General features: G+C 41.2%; 1 protein-coding gene across 3 annotated transcripts in view; it reads left to right on the top strand.

Moving 5' to 3' along the window:
* LOC148014886 (uncharacterized) overlaps window positions 1-12,803 on the top strand; it is a 274,224-nt gene that overhangs the window by 34,266 nt on the left and 227,155 nt on the right. For all 3 annotated transcript variants that reach the window (XM_087665463.1, XM_087665466.1, XM_087665465.1), the window contains one exon: window positions 8,956-9,081. In XM_087665463.1, the coding sequence (XP_087521589.1) occupies window positions 8,956-9,081 (126 nt within the window). The remainder of the gene's footprint in view (window positions 1-8,955; window positions 9,082-12,803) is intronic.

Here is a 12,803-nt window from a genome sequence, read left to right as displayed (position 1 = left end):
CACCTATGTGTCCAAGGAAGACCGATTGGATGGGAACAATTATTCCCTTTGGTCTTTCATGATGAAAAATGTATTAGTGGCAAAAAATTTGTGGGATTATGTCAGTGGAGAGGAAGCTCGACCGGGAGTTGTGGCTCCCGCTACTCCTCCTCCAGGAGGACGTGCAAGAGGGCAACCTCAGCCCCCTCCACCTCAGCCCGCTCAGCCACTTCCCCCAAGAACTGCAGCTCAGAAAACTTGGGATACACGGGATGCACAGGCTATGTCGCTGATTGCATTGGCAGTTCAGCGTTCTATCATTCCTCATATTCGTTCAGCAGCTTCTTCACAAGAAGCTTGGTTGATATTGGAGCAGATGTTTGCAGGAAAGAATGAGACTCGCATCTCTTTCTTGAAGAAAGAGCTAGAGACTCTAAAGATGAATGAGGGTGATTCTATGCAGGATCATCTCAACAAAATTCAGGACTTGCGGGAGCAACTCATGAATGTGGATGAATACTACTCAGATGCGCAGCTGATTTCTACGACATTGAATTCACTGGCTCCCTCTTACTTGGCTTTTCATACTGCCTTGAACCTCACTATGAGGATTTCGAAAGAGCCCATCACTTTCATTCAGCTTGTCAGTTTGCTTCTAGAGGAGGAACAAACTAGACGGAACAGTGGTGTGGATGGTATAGCCTCTGAGCAGGCTTTTATGTCAAGGCAGAAGGGTAAAAACAGCCAAGGGAAAAATGCTTCGCAGAGTTCTGGTAGTACTAACACTTCACAGACAAGTCAGAAACAGGGGGGCACGCAAGCCAAGAAAGGAAAATGCCATTACTGCAAGAAGCCTGGCCACTACATCACTGAGTGCAGGAAGCGCATTGCCAAAGAGAAGAAGGAGTCAGGGATGTCTGTTTCTGCAGCTCCTTCCACTGCTAGTGAGTCCGCGTCCTTTGTTGCAGACAGGGACTATTGTTTTTACACTTGCAGTTATGATGTCTCTTGGGCTGATAGAGCATTTAGCTCTACAGAAGATGCTGACACTTGGTTCTTTGACAGTGGTGCTTCACGGCATATCACATCTCGTAGAGATTTGTTTGCTTCTCTTGGTGCACCTCCCGTTGGGAAGTCTGTTCAGTGTGCTAATAATGCATCATACCCTGTTCGTGGTATTGGGGAGATTCAGCTTACAGCCATTGATGGCTCTATTCTCCGCCTACAGGATGCTTTGTATGTGCCTGGCATTAAGAAGAATCTGCTTTCCATTTCTTCTATGGCACGTTGTGGTTTGCAGGTCACCTTTGATGATGACCGTTGCATGGTCCGTGACAAGGAACACATGACATTGGTCTTGACAGGTTCTCTGTGTCATGGGTTATATGAGTTGGATGCTCTTTCGGTAGATCAGTCTGCATATTTGACATCCACTCTTACTCCTGCTATGTTAGAGGCAGAGTTATGGCATGCTCGTTTGGGGCATGTAAACTATGGCAGCTTGATGCTATTACAGCGTACTCAGATGTTGGATGGATTACCTCTCTTGGAGAGACCTCCTGAGCATTTATGCGAGGGTTGCATTTTGGGGAAAATGCATCGTTTCTCTTTTCCCCGTGATGTTGCTTTTAGAGCAACAGCCAGATTGCAGCTTGTGCATTCGGATGTTTGTGGGCCCATGCAGACACAGTCATTGGGTGGTTGTTACTATTTTGTAACATTTATTGATGACTTTACACGTTTGTGCTGGGTCTATTGCTTGAAAAAGAAGTCAGAAGTGTATGATGCATTTTTGGCTTTCAGTGCACTTGTGGAAACTCAGTCTGGTTGCAAGATTAAGACTCTCCGTTCGGACCGAGGGGGGGAATACATGTCCTCTATGCTGAATTCTTATTTGCAGCAGAAGGGCATTATCCATCAGTACACTACTGCATATACTCCACAGCAGAATGGGGTAGAAGAGAGGAAAAATCGGTCACTCATGGAGATGGCCAGATGTATGCTGAAGGCAAAGAGTTTGCCTCATAGTTTTTGGATGGAAGCCGTCATGTGCGCTTGCCACATTTTGAACAGATGCCCTACCAAGGCCTTGAAAACCGTCACACCTTTTGAGGCTTGGCACAGCCGCAAACCTTCTGTTGGCCACTTCCGTACTTTTGGGTGTATTGCATATGCCCATATTCCACAGGTACTTCGAAAGAAGTTGGACAACAAGGCTGTAAAATGCATCTTTATGGGATATAGCAGCGAAAGCAAAGGCTACAGACTCTATGATCCCGTGACCAAGAAGGTTTTTGTCAGCAGGGATGTTGTATTTGATGAAAAATCAGAATTATCCTTGGCTGGTTTTGATACATATCAGGCTGCCCGTGATGTCTTTGAAGGGCTGCTGCCCATCACATTTGGTGATTCAGCTGGTACTTCAGCAAATGAACCTAATGTTCAGCCAGCTGCTCCTATGGAACATGCAGTAAATCAGCACATTGCTGAAACTGAAATTCAGCAGGAACTTGTACACAGTCAGGAAGCAAGACAGGTGCCTAGATGGTACACGCAGACTATGAGAGATAGTCATTTGGAAACACCCTTGGCTGGTCGTACTCGAAGGCAAACTCAACTGCATGATTCAGCACATTCCATGGAGTTGGTTATGGCAGCATGTACTCATGATAATGAGGAGCCTGAATGTTTTGAGGATGCACGACATAGTGTGCATTGGATGGCAGCCATGCAAGCTGAATTGGATTCTATTCATAAGAATCATACTTGGGATTTGGTGTCTTTGCCAGTTGGCAAGCGTGCCATTGGTACGAAATGGGTCTACAAATTGAAAAGGAATGCAAATGGATCCATAGATAAGTACAAGGCACGGCTGGTAGCTAAAGGCTACGCACAGAAAAAGGGCATTGACTATGAGGAGACCTTTGCTCCTACCTCCCGTATGACGACCATTCGGTCTATGATTGCCTTGGCTGCACATTTTGGTTGGAAAGTGCATCAGCTGGATATAAAGACTGCATTCTTACATGGGGAACTTCAGGAAGAAGTGTATGTACAGCAGCCCATTGGTTTTGCAGTTGAAGGCTCAGAAAATTTAGTATGCAAGCTGAAAAAAGCTCTATATGGTTTGAAACAAGCTCCACGAGCTTGGTACGCAAAGATAGATGCTTTCTTGCTTAGTCAGGGGTTTGTAAACAGCCCATCTGAGTCTACCCTTTATGTACATAAAGAAGGGGGATCCATGCTGATTTTGTGTCTATATGAAGACGACCTTTTGCTCACTGGAACACGTGCTGATCAGATTTCAGCATTCAAAAATAATTTACAGCAAACTTTTGACATGTCTGACTTGGGTATTTTGCACTATTACTTGGGCATCCAGTTTGTACATGATGCTAGAGGCATTGGATTATGTCAGTCAAGGTACATTGGGCAACTTCTTGAGAAGTTTGGCTTACAGGATTGCAAGCCAGTTTGTACACCCATGGAACCTGGGCTCAAACTGTCATTACATGATGACAGTGATTTGTTTGATATCCATACTTATGCTCCAGCAGTGGGATGTCTCATCTATCTATGCCACACTCGGCCAGACATACAGTTTGCCGTTTCAGTTTTGAGCAGGTACATGCATCAGCCTCGTATGTCGCATTGGCAAGCTGTGAAGCGTGTGTTTCGTTACTTGCAGGGTACTAGAGCTCTTGGATTGCTTTATGCCAAGGGGAAACCACTGCAGTTACATGCTTACAGTGACTCTGATTGGGCTGGTGATTTTGATACTCGTCACTCCACTAGTGGCAATTGTTTCTTTCTTGGCTCGTCATGCATTTCTTGGCTTAGCAAGAAACAATCCACTGTTGCCACGTCGTCATGTGAAGCTGAGTACAAGGCAGCCTTCACTACTGCAGTTGAGTGCGTATGGCTTAGACGCTTACTTGCTGATTTGGATGTATCTGTTACGGAGCCTACTCCTTTATATACTGACAGTCAGAGTGCCATTGCAGTGGCACGGAACCCTGTGTTTCATGCTCGCACGAAACACATAGAGATTCACTACCACTTTGTCAGAGAGAGGCTACATGCAGGTGATATCAGCCTTGTCTACTGTCCTACCACTAGCAATGTGGCAGACATCTTCACCAAAGCTCTTCCACGAGACAAATTTGAAGCATTTCGCGATGCTTTGAATTTGACGCCCTTTGGTGGCGGATGATCCTTGTACACTTGATCACTCTTCACTCCAGGGGGGTTTGTTGGGTATCTCACACGCCTTACTTACGCCTACGCTCATATGGGAGTGTGCGGGTGATCACTAGGACACTGGGGCACTTTTTACTCTCTGTAGGAGAGGTTTTTTCCCCCAGATTATGTGTACTATTTTGTATGTGCTTGTGGTGCACACTTACGGGCACTTACTGTGTTCGGGTGTGAACAGCCCCTTATAACCCTAAGGTATAAGGGTTATCATTTGTACTTTCATCTTACACTCTATTCAGTACTATTGCATTGGGTGTCGTGCTCAACTCTGTCTCTCACTCTCACACTGTCTACTGCACTTCAGCTGCACCTCGATCCTCTCCCATCTGACAAGCAGGGCTAAAGCTATTTTTAGCCTATTCAAGTGGAGGGACTAGCAAAAAATGGAATTTGGGGCATTTCCCATCTCCATCAAAGCGGGTGAAGGCCAATTGATTGCCCAAATCAAGGGGTAAATCGGATTAAAGACTTGCTGGTGATTCATCATAGCAAGGGGAGTTGGAATACTGAAAGGGATTGGGAGAATCCCATTGTAAATCAACTTCTTCTTCAATAAAGCCAAAGAAATATCGAAAGGGGCGCCAATTTTGGGGCCAATCGGGTGTGCATTGTCCAAGATTAGTAGGTAAATTTGTATTTTCAGATTTGCACTAATTGTTTGATGCTGTAATTAAGTCGTAATTAGGGATTTACCACCCATCCACGGAAGGAAGGCTGGTTACAGTACCCATTGTGGAAGCTACTGTAGTGGGAGAAGAAAAAGGTATCTCATAGAGGAGAAAAATTTGATTTGTTTAGTCATATGGAGAGGTAGAAAACTGCAACATGGTGCACAAACTACTACTAGAGAAGAACTCAGGTCCTTAAGAGAACTCTCATCCTCAGCCTTTGGAACAACTAGACCTAGGAAACTAGGAAACAAATGCAAGTTTAGATGAGCCCTATCTTGACTGATATCTAGGGAAAAGGAATCATCTTCTTGAAGAGGCAAGGGTCCAATTAAACTACAGAAGGCAAAGATCCAATTGGAGGCAAACCAGAGGGAGACCAAGTCCAAGAATATTTGGCCAACCAAGGGCCAAGATACAAAGAAATGAGTGGTGGCACAAGAAGAAGTGGAACTAGAGGATAATGTGCCTCTAGCTTGGAAGGAAGAGAAATAGGGATCTTAGTGATAGATGAGAGGTCGGTCCACAACTTGAAAATGCTAGAATAGTAACCAAGAAGCTTCCGTAAGTGTTTGAGGACACCATCCAGGATTACAACTTAGACACTATAGAAGAACCAAAGTCCATCCTACTTGTAAAATGGCTATGGTCTAGCACAACTCTTCTCCACAAGGTAACCTTCTTTCTGAAATATAAAATGCCTTTCCTTGGTCTTACAAGGCTCTCCCTCTCCCATGGGTACGCACATCCATTGGTCAACACCAAATCCCTTTAGTTGACAACTACAAACCCATCCACAACAGGCCTTATCAGCTCAATCCCAAATGTACTGAAGTAGTCAAGCAAAAGATAGCGAAAAATTCTAGAGGTAGATATTAGTTGCCAAATATACAACTTAAGAGCTGTTCTCCTTTATGTTCATCATTCCAAAGATGAAAACCAACAAATTCAATATATATGTAGCTTTTCAATCCCTTAACAAATAAAGGATGGTTTTCGCCTTCCCTTTACTAACAAAATTTTTGAGGATGTAGTTGGACATGTCTTCTATAGCTTCATGGATGGTTTCAATGGCTATGTTCAAATCTCCTTCCACCCCTCAGATAGGCCAATAACAACATTTGTAACTCCATGGGGCACATTCATTCACAAAAGATGGCGTTTGGGCTGGCTGTTGTGCCATCAACTTTCTAGAGAGACAAATACATCCTCTTTGAGCCCTTCCTCAATACCTTCTTGAGAGTTTTTAGAGGACTTCTAAGTTTTCTTGGGAATAATTGTTGGTACACCTAAAGAAAAATCCCTTGAGGAACACTTAGATAAGCTATGGTTGGTCTTTGAAAATTGTCTAGGCATTGGACTCTTTGTGGTGGTCCAAGAATTTTTCTTAGGTTAAATAGTTTCAGCAAAAGGATTGACCTTAGATTCAAAAAATATTATTGCCATCCTCAAATCATATATCCTAAACACAACAAAAGGAGTATAAATTTTCTTGGATGCATTGGCTATCACAAAATGTTTGTGGGATAATATTTCAATTGTCTCATCCACTGTTGAGGCTTAGCAGCCTCTCCAACCCCTTTAGCTCGACACCTAGCATAGTTGAGACCATTTGGGTTTGAATTTGTCACCCAAGGAGCATAAGTGAAGGCCAATCCCCAAGCAAACCAAGGGGAAAATTGGTATGAAGGCTTATTGGTCATTTGTGACAATAAGAGGCACTTGGATCAATAGAGGAGATTAAAGAATCTTAGTGTACTCCATCCATTTCAATAAAAGATAAAGAAATACCGCAAGGGATGGCAACTTTGGGGCCAATAGGCTGTCCATTGTCCAAGATTAAGTGGTAAATTGGACATTTCAGTTATGTGCTTTAGTGGCTTGTTGGAATCATCGATTAATTAGATTATTACCAGTGACAACCCTTGCGAGAAGGAAGGCTGGTTTCATGATGTCTTTGAAACATAGCAACATGGAAACACTGTCCTAGGCCCTTGGAACATGGAAACACTGTCCCGGCTAGATTTGCTGAAGGGGACGCTAAAATGGGATGGGGGATGTCCCTTGTTTTGTTTCCAACAGCTGTCCCCCCATCCTTGCTGTCCCCTACCCACTGTCCCCTTGTCATGATCCTTGATAGGGAAAGTTTAATTTTAATTTTAGCTTTGTTAGGGGGGGGGGGGCATTTTGATGGTGGTTTTTTTGTTTTGTGGGTGAGTTTTTCAGACTTCTTGCAAGGAGTTTAACTTTCCCTTTCGTCACACATACAAAATCAGCATACTCTTATATGAGAGTCATATCAAATCAGCCCACATTACACATGCATTTTTTCTACTCCTTGAGGAAGTCATTAAATCAACCCACATTGCACATGCAGTTTTTCTACAATGGAAAATACATGCATGCATGCATGCACATGCATATGTTCTTTGGTAGTATACATTCACCCACCACGTCACATGCATACATTTTAAAATGCTATTTATATATGTCATCCCCTCCCTTGTCCCACCCTCCGTCCCCATTCCTTGTTCCCTGCTAATTTGGGGTGGCTAAAAAAACCCTCCTCTACTTCTCTGGGTGCTTCTTGAATCACCTTAGAGCTTGTCCCATTTGCCTATGAGGATGTGAAAGTCTGTATCTAGATTTGAGAATCTTTGAGGTAGAGTTTGTTCGATCATCTATATGTGGCTATTAGATTTAAGAAAGACTCATTGAGGTAGAGGTTGTTGGACATCTACATCCAGACATCCAAATGTACCATGCAATACTGCTACTAATGATATTTGATCCATGCTGAATATCTTGTAGACTGTTAAGTTCCTTAAAAGTCAAGATTCTGAGTCACCCACGTGCATGTTTAAAAGATACCAAAGACTTAACCATAGTCATTGGGGATGGTCAGTTTTAGATTTGATGTTTGCTGGTATGGTAGGTTCTTTCCATCCTGCTACTCATTCTTTGTATCTGTATAGCCACAAGATATGATAAATGCTCCCCATCCCTTGTCCTCATCCGTGTTTTGTGGCTCATGTGACTATGCAAATAAGAATAGGTTTTGGGCTCATAAACCGTTGTACAACAAGAAAAGGAAATATTTTGGGGCTCGTGCAAAGTGCTTGATATGCTTATGCCGTAATACATTGTAGCTCTTTCACATTGGGTAAAGGGATTCAGCACATTTCATGGGTTATAAGGATATCCATATTATCAATATCTTTATGCCTTTCGATTTTAAATGATGGCAGGAAGATGATAAGATATGCCATATATGTGCAAAGATACCCTGTCAATGTCACTGCACCTACTTTTAAATCTTAACCATCCAAATTCACAATTGTGGCACCAATGGACAATATGTGCTTAGTGAAGTATGGACACTCAAAATGGCTGGAAAATGATAAGACCTGGGGCCTGCCAAATATGACGAAGGACACCATGTCAATGTTAATTCCCTATTTCTACATTTTAACCATTGAGATTCACAATTTCGGCACCAATTGACAATGCATACCATTTAATGCATGGACAATATGTTGGTGCCCTAGTGGTATTAAAACTTGTTCAATTGGTTTTGATTGACTAAAATACCATTTCACTTTGTTCAAGAATCTCAAATCACACCTTGCCTTCAGTCTTTCCTTTATATGTATAGGTGCAACTAAATATCTATGACTTTATCTATACTTTAAAAGGTGAGTTTTGGAGGAAATTTTGCCTTACTTTTCAAGGGAAAAGTAAATTCTATGAAAATGCCTCAGTAACACCAGTGTAAAGAGAAAATTTCTGAAAGGTTGTGAATAGCTATTGTTCCAGTTACAATTTTTCTCGAGGTCATGTATGCATGTTCTTCCTTGCACTTATTACATGGTTTGTAAAGTCACACTTGGCTTTCAAACTTGTATGCATAAGTGTAGAAAACAAAAACATTGATAGAGTTTGACTTTTTTAACCACTGGTGGACTTTTTGTTTACCTAACCCTTGCATTAGACTGGCTGTTTATTGAAAGAAATTTATTTCCTTTGAAGAAAAATAAAATTTTGATCACAGATTGAAGAAACCAAGGAGAAGCTGGCTCAGCTGTCAAAGGATATGGCACAGTCACAGATACAAAAGAAATCAGATTTTGAGCTGTTATCCAGCTTTGATGGAGTACCTGAAAAGCTACGCAAACAGGTTAAGGAAGCTCATGCTCATTGGAAGAAAAGTCTAGGAATGTTGCATTTGTAAATCTATGTTTCAATCAGTCCTTTTGAAACCACATAACTTCTTTTTTCAGAGAGGAGAAAATAATTCTGTCAATAAGACTCCTCGGGACACTATCCCAAGGCAAAATGAAAAATGAAAAGCAGCCCTGTAAGGGGCTTCTATATCAAATAATATGTAACAAGGGGGAAATCTATTACAAGGCTTGAATAAATAACCAGTTGGGAGGTCTATAATGCCAGATCATGTGCGTATGGAAAAGGAAGGTGGCAGAATCCCATGTCCTAGAAAAACATCTCATATGTACATTTTGACCTTTTGTAACTGTTAGATCTGTATATTTCAGAAATTGACTGTCCAGAGTCCTTCTTGGTGAACGCAAAAATTCTTTTTGATTGAAAACCTTGTAGCTTTTCATAATGTACGTTTTGACCTTTTGTAACTGTTACACCTGTATATCTCAGAAATTGACCGTCCAAATTTCTCCTTATTTGGGAATGCCCAAATTTTTTTGATTGATATCCACAACAAATAGCCAAAAACAGGAGAAAGATAGATATTGTGCATTGGTATGCAAAATGAATAAAATTAAAAGGTGCCCTACCTACAGCACCCTTTCTGGGATCTCCCTTCAGTTGCAAGTGTGTGCACCTGAGTTCTATGTTCTTGGCTCTCACTCCCTGCTCTCTTTTCTCCCTAGCCATGGCAAGTGCCATTTCCTGAAACGGTATCAGACCTCAGGCTTTGGGATTGTAAATGCTTTCTCCATTCCAAACAAATGCTTCATTAGGTTATTGGAATTTGATGGCTTCTTTGAGGTGTCATTTGGTAGATCTTGGATAAAGTGCGACGTGAGGTAGAGTAAATTGGCTTTTCTCCAAGAAAAGTGAATGAAGCTACATTGCATAATTTCTAACCACACCACCTAGATATCATTTCAATTTTCTTTGGTGCCAAGAAACTTTGAAGCCTCTTCTCAATGGTCTAAGGTCTCTTCTCAAGAATATGCTGTATATGTAAGGTTAGAAATCCTTCTATGATAGGATGGTCTTATCAAGGGTCAAAATATTTTTCATAGTATCAATATATTTTCAATGGGGATTGATCATGTGTAAACATCATGAAAGAAGTGGTAATGCTCCAAATTGACGTAGAAAATGCTTATGATCTTGTCAGTTTTTAAAAAAGAAGAAGTGAAGGCTGCTAGGGGTTTTAGTCCTCAAATCACTAATTTTATAAATACTATTAGTCAAGATGGGCACTACATGAATTTTTTTTGATGGAGAGGCCTCTAAAGATTGCTCTTTCTCATTCATTGAGGCAAGAATGCTCTCTCAGCCCTTTACTGTTTGCTTTGGTCACTTGCTTTATGTTCAGTTATTTGGATAAGCTTCCCTTTAATGGAGATATTATGAGTCTCACCATTCATATCGGTGCAAAGCTTGTTGGTTAATCACTGGCTGATGACTTTCACATTTTTGAGTGCTGAGAAAAATAATGTGGCTAGAGCTGTCGTTGCTTGGGCTTTGTTTGGGTTAGCATTAGGATTGCATATTAATATGCAAAAAGCAATCCTTATGAGATGCGGGAAGAGAGATTTGATTGATTTGGGTTAGTAGGGCAAGGTTGTTCCTAGTGAAATGATTACTAGACATCTGGGTTATCCCATTGAGATGGATTTGGAACCTAAGAATTTGTTGGACGGGATGCGTGGTTATAAGAGGATAAATTTGCACATTGGAAATCTCAAGGGTGGCTCTCAAAATGATGTACAATATCATCATTATTATGACTTCCTCCTTTCTACCATTGCTTTCTTGGATTTACAATTCTTTGGACGAATCGATGCAACCAAGTTGATTTTTGCTCTAGAAGAAATAAGGAAATTGTTTGGGTCAAACTTGGGTTTCTTGAGACCCTGTCACCACTCCAAAGTATATGGGTAGGGTTTCTCTTTGTTAAAATATTGAGGATGCATGCTAAGGTGGATCACTGATGAGCAAATAGACAATCATAATGCGGCATAAGTAATGACAAAGAAGAACAATTGATATTATCCAAGCATAATGCAAGTACAACTGAATGAGAATAATTGATCAAATGAGTGTGGGGATGAGTGCCTTTTATAGGCCTACAATAGGCGGTCTTGGTAGGTGGAAAAAGGTGGAAAGGGACCATGGGATTCACCAACTGTGGTTTTAATAAACCATGCATACATGGGCTAGTCTAAGGCTTTATTTTCAATGTGATTCTTTGCCTTGTTGTTCCTTACAAAGAGGCTATACTGGATGTGATTACACATTTCTCAACACCCCTCAATCACAACCAAGAAAGACACTGAGTATATAGAGGCTGTCATGAGTAGAACCTTGCTAAGTATAGACATGGAAAGAAGCAACCATATAAAGCTAGAGGTTGTCACAAGGCCTCATTAAGTGTGTAGAGGCTATAGTGTGCAAAGGTTACATGAGGAGTACAAATGCTTATGGCAAGAACATTAGGCAAGTACACATTTAAAACCTAAAAAAGTCTATCAGAAAATGAGCTACAAAAGAGGGACTGGTGAGTCCTATCCTTTTGTTCTTGGGTGTCTTCTTTTTCTTATTCTTCTTCTCCATTGTTTTCTTCATCTTTTTTGACTGTTGCAAGATATGCTCTTTGAGATCTTTTCGTAGTATGACAAAACTTGTCAATATACCGAGTTTTCTTACAAAAATTACAAACTATGCTCTTCTTCTCTTTTTCCTTCACATAGAGGAGTTGTTGATCTCCTCTTGGGGTGCTTGTTTCTCCCTTTCTTTTGATCTTCTTTTCCTCTTCCAGGAGAGATGCTTTGATATCCACAAGCTTCGGCTTTGGCATGTTGATTAATGTGGTAGACACATTATCAAACTCAAGTGGAAGACTCTTGAGAAGCACTCCAATGCAAATGTCTTCATCCATCTTCAAGTTGATTCCTGCAAGTTGTGTCAATAAGCTTTTCATATAATTCAAATGAGTTGCAAGTGAGGTGCTACTTTTCATGTCAAGCCTAAAAAATTCAATTAGTAAGCCATATTTGGAGGATTTTGAGTGGTAGCTTAGATAGTAGGCTTCAAAAGCCTTGTGTAAATCGTTAGCATTGTTGCGCATGCAAGTGGAATGAACAATATGAACAAAAAGGGCGCAGATCTGGGCAACGATCTGTTGCAGACGAAATGCTGAAGCATTAAGTGCACAATGTCATGCTTTGAGGTGATAGGAAGGAGTGCTTGGAGCAGAGAAAGAGTTCTCTAGAAGGAAGAGAGATTCAAGCCCTCCAATGAAGGTGGGTGGCTATGGAGGTAGGTGAGAGATTCATGGGAAAGTGGAGGGAGCCAAAAAGTCAAACTGAAGTGACCTAATTAGTAGCCTAATGACTCATTAGCTTGAAGCCTGCTCTGATACCATGTTAAAATATTGAGGATGCATGCTAAGGTGGATCACTGATGAGCAAATAGATAATCATAATGAGGCATAAGTAATGATAAAGAAGAACAATTGATCTTATCCAAGCATAATGCAAGTACAACTGAATGAGAATAATTGATCAAATGAGTGTGGGGATGAGTGCCTTTTATAGGCTTACAGTAGGTGGTATTGGTAGGTGGAAAGGGACCATGGTATTCACCAACTGTGGTTTTAATAGACCATGTATACATGAGCTAGTCTAA

The sequence above is a fragment of the Lygodium microphyllum genome, chromosome 24 (assembly GCF_053477565.2).
Source record: "Lygodium microphyllum isolate KBCC chromosome 24, Lygodium_microphyllum_v1.1.10, whole genome shotgun sequence".
Lineage (NCBI taxonomy): Eukaryota > Viridiplantae > Streptophyta > Polypodiopsida > Schizaeales > Lygodiaceae > Lygodium > Lygodium microphyllum.
This window is presented reverse-complemented; position numbering and strand designations above follow the sequence as displayed.